We start from the raw sequence: 20,244 nt of genomic DNA, 5'->3' as shown, positions 1-20,244 counted from the left end.
ACCAACTGCTCAGGCGGTTCGACGGCAGACCCATCGAATTTACGGCGTACGTAGACGACGTTGTGAATGTCATAAGTGGACAGTGCCTTCCAGTAATTGGCTCCTTGATGGATCGGCGCGTCGAGATATACAAACCAGCAGAAAATACTTAACCCAAGGTAAGAGGGGAGACCCTGTAGGAAAACTCTTGCCCAAAATAACTAGAAATGATTTTACACAGTAAGCTGTAGCGGAAGCTCAACATGTACGAGCGAGTGAAGAGAGCTTCCACGGCACTTTATGCATATTAAAGAATATGTACCAGATGTACGTGGGAACTTCAACACTATCTCTCTCGTTGTTTATTTAAAGCATTTGTAAAGACTACCCGTTACAATGAAGTCCTTTATTGGTAGACAGCCACACAAAATGAAATCTACCTAATTTCTCATTTAACTAACGAATGTTAAAAGAACCTACCTCAAAAAGATTTAGGGGATATGTTGGCTACCAGTGTTTATCATAAAGGGACCGCTCGCTGAAAAACTGTAGACATATTTGGCGAAAAACATTGCGTTAACAACTGCAGCGAGGCTCACTGGCTCGCGAGATGAAGACAAGGTGAGAGTTGCATATGATCGACCAATCAGGAAAGTCTTAGACCGAAGTGCGGTACTGTAAACCTTAAAATAAAAAAGTTAGTCTTATCATTAAACAAGTAAGGAAGGCTAACTGAACATTACATACTCAGCTGAGAGCTTTGTTGAAAAAATTATCTTTTTCATGGATACATACAAATGGTAATACTAAAAAGTGAAGCAACTTGCCTTTCACGAGCAGTCATGACAGTACTTGGATGAAAATTTTATTTTCCCACCAGTGGCGTAGCAAACAGGGGCGGCGGGGGCGGGCCGCACCGGGTGAAACCTTTTTTGGGGTCACACCCACCCGGTCTCTCAATTTTGAGAACAATGTACAAACAAAATTTTCTATTTCCCAAACAGCACTAGCTTAGCTCTATGTATAATTCGGCGATTCCCGTAAAAGAGTCTGACGCTCATCATGCAAAATGCCACTGTGTGTCATGGGGGATTCCCCGTCCCATACTCACGATCTTTGACATCTCAGTTGCAAAATTTCTCATTTGTTTCGTGAAGTGTGTTGTGTTTTCATGGCGTGAATTATTAAACGTGTATTATTCTGTAGTGATAGATAATAAAAAGAAAAAAAAATATATTTCTTTGCGAAGACTTAAAAGATTGATTGATTCGAATATTTTACAGGTAAGATAATTTTATAATTGAATTTTATATTGCTTAACTTGTTTATGAGAAAATACTCTCACACTATAGACCATAACAACTGGCTTTTTGTTTTAGTGTAAGAAACAAACATCAATCGCAAAATGCCCCGCGGAGTGCATACATCCAAAAGAAAAAGTGGATGTCAGCAAAGGAAAGCCAAACAGGCTAGATTGGATGTAGCTCAGATTATGTCTGGATCGATTTTTAAGTATGTTACAAAAACTAATGGCAGCCCAAGTTCATCAAAAGAAATTTATTTTCACCTTGATACAAATGCAAGAGGTGATTTAGATAATATCAGCTCATCTTCGGGAAGCAACATTGACAGTATAGAATTAATTAACACAAACGAAGAAGATGCTGAAAATAATAGTAGCAGTACTATTATTGCTACCAATGAACCATTTCCTCAATTAAATGATTTGTCAGAATGGAGTACAATGTTCGCATTGAAATAATAAAAAATGGGAGTGAATATTTCCAAAACAAAGAAATACCATTTGCTACTGTTTCTAGACACGGAACCAAAACAAAAGTTGACGCCCGTCATCTCTCAAAAGATTGGTTTTATAAAATTATGCCTAGTGGTGAAAAATCCTATGGTCATGGATGGTTTATTCCATCAGATTTAATAACCTGTGCTGTTTCTGCTGTCGTTTATTTGCTGTGACCATTAATACCAATGTGGGAACATTTACGACTGGATTTCTAAAGTGGTGGAAATTAAATCCGCAAGTAGCTGACCACGAATGTTCAAATGGAAAACTTTAGAAATGAGACTAAAATTGAATAAAACAATAGATGATGCAGCTTTGCAATTGATGGATACAGAAAAACAGAAGTGGAAGCATCTTTTTACTAGATTACTGGATATAACTTTATTTCTGGCTAAACAAAACTGGGCTTTCGTGTACATGATGAAGGACAAGACTCTGAAATCAAAGGCAATTTTTTGGATTTAGTAAAACTATTGTCAAAGTATGATGTCGTGTTGAAAGAACACATGATGAAATTGGAGGAAGATAAAGCTTCAAAAGTATCATATTTTTACCAGATATACAGAATGAATTCATTAATATTCTATCAAGAATAAGAATGGGATTTTACAGAATCTCTTCCTAGTCTTATGAATTGTTCATGACGGGTTGCGTGTCCATAGCTTCATGCGAGAAAACTTTCAGTAAATTAAAATTAATAAAAAAATATTTGCGGGTAATAATGACCCAATCGCGGGGCAATACAAAATATAAATTTCGATGAAGAAATTGCTGAATTTGTAGCAGTCAAAGCAATTGTATAATAATTCCTTTTCTGTCTTAGTTATTATTTTGTTTTGTTATTTCTTCAATATTATAAATAACAAATGATCCATGACCTTTATCATATACAATTTATTGGTTTTTACTTTTGATGGGGTGACACCACCAACTTCCGCACCGGGTGCCACCCAAGATAGCTACGCCACTGTTTCCCACCATCCTAGGATCCGTGTTATTCGTCCGTTTATAAGGCAACTGTGGTAGCGAGTGCTGCAGTCTCTTTTGTCAACTCATCAGCCTTTTCGTTACATTCTTTTGGTTTATGACCGCAAACCCAATAGGAATATATGGCGCGCTTTGAACGAAGTCTTCACAATATTTCTTTGCATTCCAGGACACTTATTCATGATGTATTTTGTGAAATTATTGTCTTGGTAGCCGCCTGACTATCAATATATATATTGACGCGACTGCATTTTAAGCAAGCTCTCTCCAGTAATTCTGCTGCTTACTTCATGGCTACTTATTGCGACTGAAAGACGCAGAAGTGATCTGTCAGCCTGTAGAATCTACTTATATCTCGATCAACACACTAAATAGCAGACCCGTTAATTTGGAGCCACTTGTACACCCATGCATAATATGGTGGAATTTGGAATGAATTTTTAACTTCATGTCTGAACGAACTTTGGTCAGTCCCTACAAATGTAAATGTGCAGCACTGAACATGGTTATGACATGCATAGGCCTTTAAGGCAATATATAATGCATTTGTCATTTCCATATGAAGAGAACACACCCACGTGTCAGTTGCGCTGTGTTGTCTGCTAGAGATGTGACCTAAATCTTCCAAGAGCACACATATCTGTCGTTAATGGAAATGTAATTGCTGCTTTGGCGTAGCTGCGTTTGGTGTTAGAGTTACAAACCTTTTCAATGTTTAATGCTAATTCGAATACATTTAATGGAGCTTACTTAAGGAAGTGAGAAGAAGACGTAAAAATTTGAACAAAGAGAATGGACGTTCTTGTGAAGAATTAAAAATACTGTAAATTTAATGTCTTTTAAATAAATGTTTGCATTAAAACAAGATTTACAATTAAAATAACATATGGAATTTTAAATGAATACACAAAAATATATTTACATACACATACATATATACAAAAAAAAGACTAATACCCCAAAACTTCATTACTTCAAATGGGATAGCACAAATTGAGTTAGTAGCTTTTTGAAAAGCTGCTGGAATGCGCACTAGCCGAGGCGCTTGCATATGAGCCAGAACTACTCCAAGTGTTGCCATAGCCTTGCTTTCCGCTACCACTTCCAATTCCACCCGAACCACATTTTCCGCTAGCACATCCGCCACTACTACCACCACCATCACTAATACCACCAGGTAGCCCAAATGAAAGACTTCCGCTACCTGCACCTGCACCTGCATTCGCTGAGGCACTTGCTCCACTGTAAGCATTTGCTGAATCCAAGCCTGACTGCCCAAATAATATACCATGATCACTACCACCTTGAGGTTTTGCACTACCACAAGGGCCATTCGTACAACCAGTACCACCTGAACCGGGAACTTGTGGTCCTCCTAGTTCACCTGTAAAGTCAAAACTTGGTGATCCGCCTGGTGTGCCAGGTGCGGGTTGAAGCTTGCCAGAACCGCTATGACCACCTGTGCTTCCATAGCTACCCGAACCACCGTGGCCACCCGAACTGCCAAAGCCACCCGAACCGCCGTACTCACTCTGACTGCCGTGACCACCTTCACCGCTGGAATCACTTGAACCGATTGGATTTCCAGTTCCACTAGCATAACCAGAACCAATTGGATTACCGGGACTAGCAAGTCCACCTGCATAACCTGAAACCACTGCGCTTACACTACTTTGTCCACTAGCGCTACTTTTACTACCATAACCACCTACTCCACTATGTCCTCCTAGACCACCAGATCCGCCAGGACTACCAGAACCACCAGAAGCACCATAACCACCTGATCTACCGTGGCCCCCGGATCCACCGTGGCCATTCGAACCACCATATCCACCTGGGCTACCAGATCCGCCGTGACTACCAGGACCACCAGGAGCAATTCCACCGTGGTCAATAAGAACTTTAGGTCCACCAATAACTCCCGGACCACTAAAACCTCCTGGACCTGGATATCCGGAGCTACCTGGACTTCCTGGCTGTCCAGGTGCACCACCGCTGCCACCATGTCCACCGGATCCACCACGACCTCCTGACCCCCCGTAACCGCCAGGCCCACCTGGACTTCCTGGTTGACCTGGTGTGCCAGCACTGCCAGCCTGTCCTCCATATCCACCGCCTTTACCACCATAACCACCCGATCCACCATGTCCACCCTGTCCACCATATCCGCTTTGACTACCAGAACCGCCTCCAGCAGCATTTCCACCATGATCAAAAAGAATATTAGGTTCGCTAATTACGCCCGAAACTGAATATCCCGAATCACCTACACTTCCAGGTTGTCCAGGTGCACCGCCGCTGCCACCATGTCGACCGTAACCACCAGAGCCACCATGACCACCGGATCCTCCGTAACCGCCAGGACTACCTGGACTTCCGGGTTGTCCAGGCGCGCCGCCAGTACCACCATAACCGCCATCACCAGCAGGTCTACCATAACCAGTACAACTTCCACTTTGACAGCCACTATTTGGTGGTCCGATGGGCGCTTGTATCGGTTGTGCAAAAAGGTTAGTAGGTGAAGCGCTACTGCCCAAGCCACTTTTATCGATGTTAATACCGGCACTGTGCGGGTGATGACCACTTGCACCACCACCGCCACCGTAACCACCATGTCCACCGTGACCAGCGGTGCCACGACCACCAGCTCCACCTGCCCCACCAGCACCGCCGCCACCGCCAGCGCCTCCTCCACCAGCTCCGCCAGCACCATATCCTCCAGCCCCTGGATGTCCCGCAGCACCACCATATCCTCCAGCGCCACCAGAAGCACCCCACCCACCAGCACTACCTGCGCCACCGGCTCCACCACCGGCGCCACCACCGCCTCCTCCGCCTGCACCTCCACCAGCACCTGAACTTCCATAACCACCATGCAATTTTCCCAATCCATTGAGTAAACCACCAATTAAACTGCCACCTCCTTTGTTGATCGATATAGATAAGCCACCAGCAGGGCTGCCAGTGACTTTACCAGTTAAAAATGGATTACTGCCAAAGGTGCCGTCTGGACTGCCACCACCAATTGTATTGTCACTGGTATAGCTTCCGGCACCATTTCCACCAGCACCAGCTGACGAAAAACTACTCGCACTTGCCGAAGCGAAGCTGCTAGCACCCGCACTGCTGCCACCTCCACCATAATGCCCATAACCACTTGTTGCATCTGAAATGTAGGTTTACATTTGCAAATCAAATCGTTGTCACTTGAGATTATTGGCAACAGAACCGCATCAAGTGCAGTGGTTACCATAAGGGCTCACACACACAAATACGCAGTTACTTACCGATGCAACAGATGGCTATAAAAATCCATGCGGTTAGCGCCCGCGGCTGCAGGCAATGCAGACGCTTATTGTGATGCACCATTCCGTAGTTGTGTTTGGCGTCTCTATCAAACTGAATCAGAAATCTATCCGTGTCGTCTATGCCAATGGCTGTATGGCTGAGCTACAATTGTGCTAGACGATTATTAGCAATTTCATTTTATACTCCGACTAATCTAACTGAACTGCTGAGGCAGTCATCGTGACCAATGCAACTGCGCTTGGGAGCTGCGGCTACATTAAATTGAAGCAGTAGCAGAAGTAGCAACATTATTAGTTACTGAATAAAAATAGATTTTAACGCGCGTATTTGCATAGAAAGATGGGAAATTCCGAATGCCAATGGGTTTTTTTTTTTTTTTGTTTTTTTTTCGCTTTGCTAAGCAAGCAAGCATATTGGCAGAAAATCTAAATAAAATTGTAAACTAAATCTCAGGAGGGTGAGAATATTTAATTAAAAAAAAACTAAGATTATTAGTCATTAACAAGTTGGAGAGATTGGACTGAGAATCGTGATTGAGCCGCTGCTATACAATAAATTGACACTGCGGTAGTGGAGCTGAGAAACGCGGAGTATGATAGGAGGCTAGCGAACAGCGTCGAGTTGCGCTTTGATGTTTGATATCAATCGAAAATCAGCTCAGCGTAATCAATAGGGTTTAAATGTCTGTACACTCACATAGACAGATCAATGCAAGGCAGTGATGATAATCATGGTACATTTGTACTTTTTTTGGTACATTTCGCTTCCCGAAAGTACGTTGGTACTACATTGACATATTTGGTACATTTTTGTAAAATACAGCACTACACTTCAAGTCATTTGCAAAGCCGCCCTGAAAGCACAAACAAATTTTTAATTTTTCGAAGAAAATATATAGTTAAGTTGTTTTGTTGCCGAGTACAATTTGCCATTTGCAGTTATGGATCATTTAAATATGCTTATGAAAAATAGCATAACTGATTCTAAAATTGTGAACAACTTTTGCATCAATAGAATTAAAGAACAGAAAATAATAACTCAAATAACAGGGCAGGAAAATTATAAATATAATTGAATTTTGTCTGAAGAATTATTACTCTCTAATAATATATGAAACGACTGATATCAAAAAATTTGGAAGTTTCGATTCGAATTTTTGATAAAAAGTGCATTGATAGATTTTTAGATTTGATACCTTTGACCGATAGTAGCACGGAGGGTATTTTTAATGCCATTAGTAAATCTTTTAAAGACCATACAATTCCACTTGAAAAAATTGTTAGTTTCACTGCCGACAATTCCTTGGTTATGACGGGAGCAAAAAGTGGAGTGCAAGCAAGGCTGAAGCAAGTTGTTCCAAATCTGCATGTTAATGGATGTATTTGTCACATTTTAAATTTAGCTTCAATGGCCGCTTGTGATGTATTTCCCAACAAAATTGATAAATTTTTAAAAGACGTAAACTATCTTTTTTGTAACAGCCCCCTTAGAAGGGCAGACTTTCAGAGTTTTCAAGAACATTTCGGTACAAAAATGCATGTTATACTAAAGTAAGCCACCACAAGGTGGCTTTCTAGCCAAGCAGTCATAGATAGAATTCTTGAGCAATGGGTCGCACTCAAGTATTATTTTAATCTTTACGTATTTGAAAATAAAAGCAGTAATCAAAATATTAATCTTATATGAAATTTTTCAAGGTTCTATTTATAAAGTATATTTAACATTTCTTTCCTATATTTTAAATTAAATAAATAATGTGAATATAGAAATGCAATCTGAAGATATTCGCATACATTTATTTATTACCAAATTAAAAATTTTTTAAAAAAATTTTTTGTAACAATTTTATATACTATTATGAAGTATTTTATTAAAGAAAGTAAATTTGAATGATAAAACTTTGTTGTGGGCTGCAAAGCTTTCACCAGAAAGTATTTTAAGCGGTGAAACAAATAGTATTGTGCCTTTAGTTATGGACTTGTTTCCGAAATTTTCATTTTATAAAATACAGAAAATTAATTCTGAATTTAGAGCTTTAGCAGAGCATGAGAGCCTTAAAAAATTCAAAAATTTAAATATATGCAGCTTTTGTGAAGAATCAAGATCAGTTAAAAATAAATTTAATACGCCAAACGTAGAAAAGTTATTTTCTATACAAAATCTAATTAAAACTCAATGCAGAAATAAACTTCAAATAAACACAGTTTCGAATTTATAAAACCAAAGACTTGATGAAATCAAGTTGTCATAATATAGATACGAAAAAAAGCCTTTTCTCAACAGGGGTATTTAAAAAACTTTTGTACCTAAAATGTTTTTTTAATGTTCTTTTATGTTTTATGTTCCTTAATTGTACTCAATAAAAAATGTTTTTATATATGTACATAATTGTACGCTTCAATCGATAAACTTCTATTATTATATTTATTGGAAAAGTATTTCTTCATAAATCATATTTCCCTGTTATACTACCCTTAATTTATGTTAGAAAATTTCCTGACTAAAAACAATTTTTGATAAAGAAGAAGAATATAGCTCTAGTTTGGTTCAAATTCACATCCGAAGACTTTTGGTACATTTTGGTTGATTTGGTACATTTTTTTGCCTCGTTTGGTACAAAATGAAAAAATCCATTTATGGTCCCTGATGCAAGCACGTATTTTGATTTGATGAGCACTTTTGTTTTAGTTGGCCTGCATAAGACTGCTAATACAGTAATGTGTGCAGAAATATGTGCACCGTGCACTATACCCAGAGTCAATTAACATAAAAAAAAGGTGTTTTGAACAGTTCCGGAATTCCTGAAAAGGATAAAAAAGTTATGAAAAATTACGGCCAATATTCACATTTTTCAAAAAGTCGAAAATTTTAAATAATTTTGAAAAAAAAAAATAGGTGTTCTGTGTAGCTTTTTAGTAGTTCTGTAGTTCTCGAAAAAGAAAAAAATTTCTGCAAGATTGCGTCCAATATTTTTTTTTTTTAGTTTTCGAAATTTCTTAAAAGTTTTGGCTTTTAGAAAAATATGAATATTGTTCGGAGTTTTGCAGAACGATTTTTTCGTTTTCAGGAACGTCTGAAAATTTAAAAAATTTCGAAAATAAAAAAAAAAATAATTAAAAAAAATTCGTTATTTTCTTTAGCTCTGAAGTGCTCCCGAGAAAGAAAAAAAGCTCTGTGAAATAACGAAAAAAACACATATTTCCAAAATTCGAAAATTTAAAAAAAATCAAATTAAAAAAAAAATTGTTTAGCTTTTTAATAGTTCTAGATGTCCCGAAACAGAACACAAACGTTCAACAAGATGACGGGCAATATTTTTTTAGTTTTCAAAATTTTTTAAAATTTTCGACTTTTAGAAAAATTTGAATATTGGCCAGAGTTTTCAGAACTTTTTTTCGTTATAAGGAACGCCTGAAAATTAAAATAAAACAATTTTATTGATTTAGAGAAAAATTACAAAGTTTACAAATAGCGATGGTTACTAGGACATGTTTCTGAATTGCACTTCTTCATCAGCTGGCAGGGAGCTGTAATATTTCTCTAATATCAATAAAAAAAGCAATTGTATAAAGCAATATGAGCATGTCTCGCTAATTAAATACATATAAAACAATTTTAGTTAAAAAAAATCGTATTTTGCATTAGTTCTGGAGTGTTCCTGTGAAGGAAAAAAAGCTATGTGAAATAACGGAAAAAACTCACATTTTTTCCAAAATTCGAAAACTTAAAAAAAAATTCTAATTAAAACAAGTAAGGAAGGCTAAGTTCGGGTGTAACCGAACATTACATACTCAGTTGAGAGCTATGGAGACAAAATAAGGAAAATCACCATGTAGGAAAATGAACCTAGGGTAACCCTGGAATGTGGTTGTATGACATGTGTATCAAATGGAAGGTATTAAAGAGTATTTTAAGAGAGAGTAGGCCATAGTTCTATGGATGGACACCATTTAGGTATATCGCCATAAAGGTGGACCAGGGCTGACTCTAGAATTTGTTTATACGATATAGGTATCAAATGAAAGGTGTTACTGAGCATTTTAAAAGGGAGTGGGCCTTAGGTCTATCGGTGGACGCCTTTTCGAGAAATCGCCATAAAGGTGGACCAGGGGTGACTCTAGAAGGTGTTTGTACGATATGGGTATCAAATGAAAGGTGGTAATGAGTATTTTAAAAGGGAATGGGCTTTAGTCCTATAGGTGAACGCCTTTTCGAGAAATCGCCATAAAGGTGGCCCAGGGGTGACTCTAGAATATGTTTGTACGATATGGGTATCAAATGAAAGCTGTTAATGAGTATTTTGAAAAGGAGTGATCCTTAGTTCCATAGGTGGACGACGTTTCGAGATATCGCCATAAAGGTGGACCAGGGGTGTCTCTAGAATGTGTTTGTACGATATGGGAATCAAATAAAAGGTGTTACTGAGAATTTTAAGAGGGAGTGGGCATTAGGTCTATAGGTGGACGCCTTTTCGAGATATCGCCATTAGGGTGGGCCAGGGAGCCACGCCCATTTCGAAATTTTCTTTTATTTTTGTATTTTGTTGCATCATATCATTACTGGAGTTGAATTTTGACTTAATTTACTTATATACAGTAAAGATATTAAATTTTTTGTTAAAGTTTGAATTAAAAAAAAATTTTTTTTAAAAAGTGGGCGTGTTCTTCATCCAATTTTGCTGATTTTTATTTAGCACATATATAGTAATAGTAGTAACGTTCCTGCCAAATTTCATTATGATATCTTCAACGACTGCCAATTTACAACTTGCAAAACTTTTAAATTACCTTCTTGTAAAAGTGGGCGGTGCCGCGCCCATTGTCCAAAATCTTACTAAGTTTCTATTCTGCGTCATAACATCAACCCATCTACCAAGTTTCATCGCTTTAACCGCCTTTGGCAATGAATTATCGCATTTTTTCGGTTTTTCGAAATTTTCGATATCGAAAAAGTGGGCGTGGTTATAGTCTGATATCGTTCATTTTAAATAGCGATCTGAGATGAGTGCCCAGGAATCTACGTACCAAATTTCATCAAGATACCTCGAAAATTTACTCAAGTTATCGTGTTAACGGACAGACAGACGGACGGACATGGCTCAATCAAATTTTTTTTCGATACTGATGATTTTGATATATGGAAGTTATATCTATCTCGATTCCTTTATACCTGTACAATCAACCGTTATCCAATCAAAGTTAATATACTCTGTGAGCTCTGCTCAACTGAGTATAAAAATGGTTTAGCTTTTTAATAGTTCTGGATGTCCCGAAAAAGAAAACAAACATTCTACAAGATGACGTGCAATATTGTTCTAGTTTTAAAATTTTTTTTTAAATTTTCGACTTTTAGAAAAATATGAATTTTTACGATAGTTTTACAAAACTATTTTTTAAATTTTCAGTAACTTCAGTACCACTTATAAAACAAAAACTGCAAAAAAGTCAAAAATTAAAAAAAATTTTTGTTCTGAGTAGCTTTTCATAAGTTCTGGACTGTATCTGAAAAAAAAATGTCTGCTAAATTACGGCAAATACTCACATATTTCTATAGTTCTGGAATTCTCGAAAAAAATCCAAATTCTGTAAGAATACGTGCAATGTTTTTCTTTAGTTTTAAATTTTTTTTTTTAATTTTCGACCTTTGGAAAAATGTGCATATTGGCAGTAGTTTTGCAGAACTTTTATTTCTCGTTTTGAGGAAACTTAGAACTATTTGCCTGAATTATACCAAAAACAATGCGGTAAATATTTGGAAAAACTGCAGAAATAATACCAAACGATTGTGATAGTATTCCGAAAATAGCGAAGAACTTGATTCGAAAAGATGCCGACTATAAATTCTAAACGGTCCCGAAATATTCGCAAAAGAATCTTGAAATAGCCCCGAAAAGATTTCTTTAACATCTTCAAACCTATCACGAAACGATCATCAAAAGTCCTTAAATATTCTTGAAACTGTCCTGAAATGTGTTCAAGCAAAGTCTCGAAACAGCAAAAAGCTATTATCTTGATCTTATCTTTTAGCGAAATATGATTCCAATGACAATTCGAAATTTATCTTGAAATGGTATAAAAGTGATCCCGCGGTGATCGAAATGTGATCCCGAAATTGTCCCGGCTGAAGTAGTTTAGATAAAACTTCATTCTGAGATTAAGCGAGGACTCACTGGTAACGAATAAAATTCTGTTTCTGTTCTGTCTTAATAAGGAGTTAGGAGGCTTAAGTTGAGACAAATTACAAAACGTGCAGAGGGGAATTAAAATGGCTGATTAGATAGAGGCATCTGTCTCAACGTCATTTTCAATGTAGGTGAACTCGAGTTCAAAACTCAGTACCCGTGAGCTGACGAAGAAATGAAACTCAACACATCGCTGTGTGTAAATTTTGTAATTTTTTTCTAATATCAATAACACCAGTAGGGTTGGGCTTGTCTTACACCACCATCTGTATCGCACATATCATTCATCTTGGTCAAATAAACTCCAAGTAATAAAATCTGATTTAATAAAAAATTTTTGTAGAGCATTAAAATCTTTACAAAAATATGTAAACAGATTTTATTTATAACGAACCATCATCTATGCAGTCCTCCTAAGGAAATAAAAAAGAAATTTGAAAGAACTGTAACATGGTGCCTCTCGGCACACATATGGAATCCAACAGCTATACTGAACTCAAAACCAGAAACAAAACACGGTGATTTTTTTTTACCCAGCTCCCATTGGCGCATGCTTCACTTGTAATACCGTGTTTACAAAATAGTATAGCTTATCACACGAATTAATTTGATTCAAAGAATCATATTGGGTATATATTATCCCACAACACTGTACACAATGATACGTATTCACATGCACATCTTGCATACTTTTATATGTACGTGTAAGCGTTTCAAACATTGACTTGTGGTTAAGCAATAGCGTGTTCTTGATCAAATTTACTTTCGTTTTCAGTGGCTGATCGTGAGCTTGGCTGTGGGGGGGAATGGTATCAAAAAGTTTCATAAATTTTGTTTTATTTTTATAAACGCGGTATTCATGTATAAATTGCCATGTATCGTGAAATGCCAAAATTTTGTGCCTACTGCTATTTTCATGTTCAAAAAAGTGCAAAATGTTTCTTGTATGTTTGCTTTTGATCTGCGTACAGCGCTTAATAATACCAAAATGTAAGATTTCGATTTCAAAGTATTTTCCAAAGTATGTATGTATTCTGTTTTTAAATACTTTTTGTATTTTTTATTTGGTTCTTTTTTCATCATTGGGTGTGTACATTTCATCTAATCTAATCTAATCTAATATCTAATATATATTATAAATGGGAAAGTTTGGATGTTAAGATGTTTGGATGTTTGGATGTTTAGATGTTTGGATGTTTGGATGTTTGGATGTTTGGATGTTTGTCCAGACGTTTGTCTTTGTGACTCAATAACGCAAGAACGGCTGGACCGATTTGGATGAAATTTTGCACACATATAGCCAATAGTCTAGAAGGATCTACTAGCTATATATTTTTCAAAAGGGGCTTGGTCTCCGCCCCCTAGGAACAGTTATAATTTAATTATTATATTTTTTCGTCTTTGCGACTGAATCACGCCAGAATGGCTACACGGATTTTGATGAAATTTGGGACACAGACAGTAGTCTACTAGCGAAATTTTTTTCGAACATGGAAAGAGGGGTGGGGGTCCCACGACCCTTCGAGAAATTATTTTTCATAATTTTTACACATTATAACTTTACGTATACTGGCCTTCACCAATATCACAGACTCAAGGGGTCAAATAAGTCGAGGGCTTACAAAGTAAGCAGTGACACCCTCCGCCCGCCCCCCTTTATCTCCCCCTCTGGTGTAAAATCCATAAATTGTTATAACTCAATCTAAATTTTCTCCTAAATCAATAGTTTTTGGTATCTGGTACATACAGAACGAGATCTAGACAATTTTGGAGGAACGATCAGTGGTCCTCTCCTCTACTCCCGCCATCCGCCCTCCATCAATTGTTTTTATTAGCACGCTTTTATTAGCTTTACCTGTATGTTTCTATCTAACTTTTTATTCGCTCCAATGCGCCTGCTGCCTTATTAACATGGTTTTATAATTAGCTTCACCTTATTTGTAATCCCGTAAGGGTCATATCGAGACCCTTCCGGGATCATTTCTGGATGGTTTTCGGGATCGGTCCGGGATTACGCCGGGGTAATTTCGGGACTTTTTCGGGACTATTTCGGGATCATTTTGGGACCCATCCGGGATCTTTTCTGTATAGTTTACGGGATCCGTCCGGGATCCCGTCGGGGTTATTTTGGAACATTTTCGGGACTATTCCGGAATCATTTCGGTACTATTTCGCGATCATTTGGGGACCCTTCCGGCATCATTTCTGGATGGTTTTCGGGATCCGTGCGGGATCTCGTCGGGGTCATATGGGGACTTTTTCGGGATCATTTGAGGGCTCTTCCGGCATCATTTCTGGATGGTTTTCGGGATCCGTCCGGGATATCGTCGGGGTCATTTGGGGACTTTTTCGGGATCATTTGGGGGCTCTTCCGGCATCATTTCTGGATGGTTTTCGGGATCCGTCCGGGATCTCGTCGGGGTCATTTGGGGACTTTTTCGGGATCATTTTGGGGCTCATCCGGCATCATTTCTGGATGGTTTTCGGGATCCGTCCGGGATCCCGTCGGGGTCATTTCGGGACTTTTTCGCGACTAATACGGGATTATTTGGGAACCCTTTCGGCATCATTTCTGGATGGTTTTCGGGATCCGTCCGGGATCCCGTCGGGGTCATTTCGGGACTTTTTCGCGACTAATACGGGATCATTTGGGAACCCTTTCGGCATCATTTCTGGATGGTTTTCGGGATCCGTCCGGGATCCCATTAGGGTAATTTCGGGACTATTAGGGGATCATTTGGGAACCTTTCCGGCATCATTTCTGGATAATTTACGGGATCCGTCCGGGATGCCGACGAGGTCATTTCGGGACTATTTCGGGATCATTTGGGATACCTACCGGCATCATTTCTGGATGGTTTTTGGGATTCGTCCGGGATCCCGTCGTGGTCCTTTCGGGACTTTTTTTCGACTAATACGGGATCATTTGCGGACCCTTTCGGCATCATTTCTGGATAGTTGTCGGGATCCCGTCACGGTCATTTCGGGACTATTAGGGGATCATTTGAGGACCTTTCCGGCATCATTTCTGTATTGTTTTCGGAATCCTTTCGGGATCCCGTCAGGGTCCTTTTGGGACTTTTTTGGGGCTAATACGGGATCATTTGGGGATCCTCTAGGGGTCGTTTCGTGACTTTTTCTGTTTTATTTCGGGATCATTTGGGGACCCTTCCGTCATAATTTCTTGATGGTTTGCCGGATCCATCAGGGTCATTTCGGGACCATTTTGGGATCATTTGGGGACCCTTCCGAGATCATTTCTGGATCCGTCCGGGATGCCGTAGGAGCCATTTCGGGATTTTTTGTTACTTTTCCGGGATAGTTTTTGGACCCTTCCGGGATCATTTCTGGATCTGTGCGGGATCCCATCTGGGTCATTTCCGGACTATTTCGGGATCATTTTGGGATCCTTCCGGAAACATTTCTGTATGGTTTTCGCGATCCGTCGTTGATTCCCTCGGAGCCATTTCGGAACCTTTTCTGGAGTATGTCGGGGTCATTTGGGGACTTTTTCGGGATCATTTGGGGCTCTTCCGGCATCATTTCTGGTTGGTTTTCGGGATCCGTGCGGGATCTCGTCGGGGTCATTTGGGGACTTTTTCGGGATCATTTGGGGGCTCTTCCGGCATCATTTCTGGATGGTTTTCGGGATCCGTCCGGGATATCGTCGGGGTCATTTGGGGACTTTTTCGGGATCATTTGGGGGCTCTTCCGGCATCATTTCTGGATGGTTTTCGGGATCCGTCAGGGATCCAATCAGGGTAATTTCGGGACTTTTAGGGGATCATTTGAGGACCTTTCCGGCATCATTTCTGGATAATTTTCGGTATCCGTCCGGGATACCGACGAGGTCATTTCGGGATTATTTCGGGATCATTTGGGATACCTACCGGCATCATTTCTGGATGGTTTTTGGGATTCGTCCGGGATCCCGTCGGGGTCATTTCGGGACTATTAGGTGATCATTTGAGGACCTTTTCGGCATCACTTCTGGATGGTTTTCGGTATCCGCTCAGGATCCCGTCGGAATTATTGCGGGACTTTTTCGGGATCATTTGGTGTCCCTTCCGGCATCATTTCTGGCTGGTTTTTGGCATTCGTCCGGCATCCCGTCGGGTTCATTTCGGGACTTTTTCTCGACTAATACGGGATCATTTGCGGGCCCTTTCGGCATCATTTCTAGATAGTTGTCGGGATCCGTTCGGGATCCCGTCAGGGTCTTTTCGGAACTATTAGGTGATCATTTGAGGACATTTCCGGCATCATTTTGGATAGTTTTCGGGATCCTTTCGGGGTCCAGTCAGGGTCATTTCGGGACTTTTTCGGGATCATTTAGAGATGTCTTTCAGGATTCGTCCGGGAACCCGTCAGGGTAATTTCTGAACTTTTCCGAGACTATTTCGGGATAATTTTGGGACCTTCTCAAGATCATTTCTGGATGGATTTTGGGATCAGTCCGGGATGCCGTCAGGGTCATTTTGGTATTAGGTGATCATTTGAGGACCTTTACGGCATCACTTCTGGATGGTTATCGGTATCCGATCAGGATCCCCTCGGAATCATTGCGGGACTTTTTCGGGATCATTTGGGGTCCCTCCAAAGATCATTTCTGGATGGATTTCGGGATCTGTCCGGGATCCCGTCAGGGTCATTTAGGGGTGCGTTCGAGATCCCGTCAGGGTAATTTCGGGACTTCTTCGGGAATATATCGGGATCATTTCTGGATGGTTTATGGGATCCGTCCATGACCCCTTAAGGGTCATTTCGGGACTATTAGGTGATCATTTGAGGACCTTTCCGGCGTCACTTCTGGATGATTTTCGGTATCCGTTCGGGATCCCGTCGAAATCAATGCGGGATTTTTACGGAATCATTTGGGGTTCCTTCCGGCATCATTTCTGGATGGTTTTCGGGATTTGTCCGGGATCCCGTCGGGGTTATTTCGGGACCTTTTCGGGGCTAATACGGGATCATTTGGGGATCCTCTAGGGGTCGTTTCGTGACTTTTTCTGTATTATTTCGGGATCATTTTGGGACTCTTTCGGCATAATTTCTTGATGGTTTGCCGGATCCATCAGGGTCATTTCGGGACCATTTTGGGATCATTTGGGGACCCTTCCGAGATCATTTCTGGATCCGTCCGGGATGCCGTAGGAGCCATTTCGGGATTTTTTGTTACTTTTCCGGGATAGTTTTTGCACCCTTCCGGGATCATTTCTGGATCTGTGCGGGACCCCATCTGGGTCAATTCCGGACTATTTCCGGATCATTTTGGAATCCTTCCGGAATCATTTCTGTATGGTTTTCGCGATCCATCGTGGATCCCCTCGGAGCCATTTCGGAACTTTTTCTGGAGTTAGTCGGGATAATTTAGGGACCCTTCCTGGATATTTTCTGGATGGTTTCTGAGATCCGTCCGTGAGCCCGTCAGGGTAATTTCGGAACTTTTTCGGGACTATTTCGGGATCAATTTGGTACCCTTCAGGCATCATTTCTGTGTGGTTATCTGGATAAGTCTTGAATCGTGTCGTTGTCATTTCGGGTTTTCTTTGGGACTACCTCGGGAACTTTTGGAAACACTTCCGGGGCGTTTCTGGATGGTTTTCGGGATCCGTCCGCGATGGCGTCGGGGTCATTTCGTGGCTTTTTCTGGATAATTTCGTTATCATTTTGGGATCCTATCAGGTTATCAGCTCATAAAGTTCTTTTTTTTACTCAATTACAAAAATAAAATGCATTAGACAGAAAAAAATTTTAAACAGATAACTTTATAAGCAGGCTAACGTGAATAGCCCACATATTTCATTTCCTCCTTGCGGACGGGGCCGCGGGTAAAGGCTAGTATATTATAAATGGCAAAGTTTGGATGTTTGTATGTTTGTCCAGACGTTTGTCTTTGTGACTCAATCACGCCAGAAAGTCTACACGGATTTTGATGAAATTTGGGACACAGACAGTAGTCTACTAGCGAAATTTTTTTCGAACATGGAAAGAGGGGTGGGGGTCCCACGACCCCTTCAAGCAATTACTTTTTTATAATTTTTACACATTATAACTTTACGTATACTAGCCTTCACCAATATCACAGACTCAATGGGTCAAATAAGTCGAGGGCTTACAAAGTGAGTAGTGACACCCTCCGCTCCCGCCCCCCCCCCGCCCTTCCTTTCTGACCCTCTGGTGTAAAATAAATTGTTATAACTCAATATAAATTTTCTCCTAAATCAATAGTTTTTGGTATCTGGCACACCCAGATCGAGATCTAAACAATTTTGGAAAAACGAGCAGCGGTACTTCTCCTCCCGCGAGCCGCCCTCCATCAATTGTTTTTGTTAGCGCGCTTTTATTAGCTTTACCTGTATGTTTATTCGCTCCAACGCGCCTGCTGCCTTATTAAAAAGGTTCTACAATTAGCTTCGCCTTATTTTTGGTTTTCGGGATCCGTCCGGGATTCCGTCAGGGTGATTTCGAGACTATTAGGGGATCATTTGAAGACCTTTACGGCATCGTTTCTGGATAGTTTTGGGGATCCGTTCGGGATCCCGACGGGGTAATTTCGGGACTTTTTCGGGATCATTTGGGGTACCTACCGGCATCATTTCTGGATGGTTTTCGGTATCCCTCCGGAATCCCGTCGGGGTAATTTCGGGACTTTTTCGGGATTTTTTGGGGTCCCTTACGGCGTCATTTCTGGCAGGTTTTGGGGATACCGTCGGTGTAATTTCAGGACTTCTTCGAGATCATTTGGGGTCCCTTCCGGCATCATTTCTGGATGGTTTTAGGGATCCCTCCGGGATCCCGTTGGGGTAATTTCGGGACTATTTCGGGATCATTTGGTGCACCTTCCGGCATCATTTATATATGGTTTTCGGGATCCGTCCGTTATCCCGTCGGGGTAATTTCGGGACTTTTTCTCGAATAATACGGGAAAATTTAGGAACCATTTCGGCATCATTTCTGGGTGATTTTCGGAATCCGTCAGGGATCCCGTCAGGGTCATTTCGGGACTATTAGGGGATCATTTGAGGACCTTTCCGGCATCCTATCTGGATGGTTTTCGGTATCCGTCCGGGATCCCATCGGGGTCATTTCGCGACTTTTTCGGGATCATTTGGGGTGCCTTCCGGCATCATTTCTGGATGGTTTTCGATATTCGTCCGGGACCTGTCGGGGTCATTTTAGGACTTTTCCGGATCATTTGGGGTACCTTCCGGCATCATTTCTAGATGGTTTTCGGGATCCCGTCGGGGTCATATCGGGACTTTTTCGGGATCATTTGGGGTATTTGTCGGCATCATTTCTACATAGTTGTCGGGATGCGTCCGGGATCCCGTTGGGGTCATTTCGGGACTATTTCGGGATCCATTTGAGGTACCTTCCGGCATCATCTCTAGATAGTTTTCTAGATCCCGTCGGGGTCACTTCGGGACTTTTTCTCGACTGGTACGGGCTCAAATGGGGACCCTTTCAGCATCATTTCTGCATAGTATGCGGTATCCGTCTGGGATCCCGTCAGGGTAATTTCGGGCTATTAGGGGATTCATTTGAGGACCTTTCCGGCATCATTTCTGGATAATTTTCGGGATCCGTCCTGGATCCCGTCGGGATCATTACGGGACTTTTTCGGGGCTATTTCGGGATCATTTGGGGTATTTTCCGACATCATTTCAGTATGGTTTTCGGGATCCATCCGGGATCCCGTCGGGGCCATTTCGAGATCATTTGGTGCCCCTTCCGGCATAATTTCTGGATGGTTTTCGGGATCCGTCAGGAATACCGTCGTGCCACTCCTGTACTTTTTCGGGACTAATACGGGATGATTTGGCGAGCCTTTCGGTGTTATTTCTGGATGGTTTTCGGGATCTGTACGGGAACCCATAAGAGTAATTTCGGGACTTTTTCGGAACTATTTCTGAATCATTTTGGGACCCCTCCTGGTTAATTTCTGGATGATTTTCGTGATCTATCCTGGAATTTTAATATCATC

General features: G+C 40.6%; 1 protein-coding gene and 1 long non-coding RNA gene across 2 annotated transcripts in view; both read right to left on the bottom strand.

Annotated features, from left to right (window-relative positions):
• LOC137250559 (uncharacterized) overlaps positions 1 to 20,244 on the bottom strand; it is a 552,581-nt gene that overhangs the window by 265,862 nt on the left and 266,475 nt on the right. The gene's annotated exons all lie outside the window — the stretch shown is intronic.
• LOC137250557 (uncharacterized) lies at positions 3,655 to 6,269 on the bottom strand. The gene is made up of 2 exons (XM_067783587.1): positions 6,055 to 6,269; positions 3,655 to 5,933 (listed from the first exon to the last, which is right to left on the bottom strand). Exons 1-2 carry the CDS (start codon positions 6,134 to 6,136, stop codon positions 3,766 to 3,768), a joined length of 2,250 nt encoding a protein of 749 aa, XP_067639688.1. The 5' UTR covers positions 6,137 to 6,269; the 3' UTR covers positions 3,655 to 3,765.

The sequence above is a fragment of the Eurosta solidaginis genome, chromosome 4 (genome assembly GCF_040869045.1).
Source record: "Eurosta solidaginis isolate ZX-2024a chromosome 4, ASM4086904v1, whole genome shotgun sequence".
NCBI lineage: Eukaryota > Metazoa > Arthropoda > Insecta > Diptera > Tephritidae > Eurosta > Eurosta solidaginis.
Note: the sequence above shows the minus strand (reverse complement) of the source record. Positions and strands in the feature narration are given on the sequence as shown.

What these genes read in the sequence shown, in the direction of transcription:
- LOC137250557 (XM_067783587.1), bottom strand. Translation starts at nt 6,136, where the DNA reads ATGGTGCATCACAATAAGCGTCTGCATTGCCTGCAGCCGCGGGCGCTA. An exon ending in TATAGCCATCTGTTGCATCG is followed by an intron (nt 5,934 to 6,054) that starts GTAAGTAACTGC and finishes CCTACATTTCAG; the next exon opens with ATGCAACAAGTGGTTATGGG.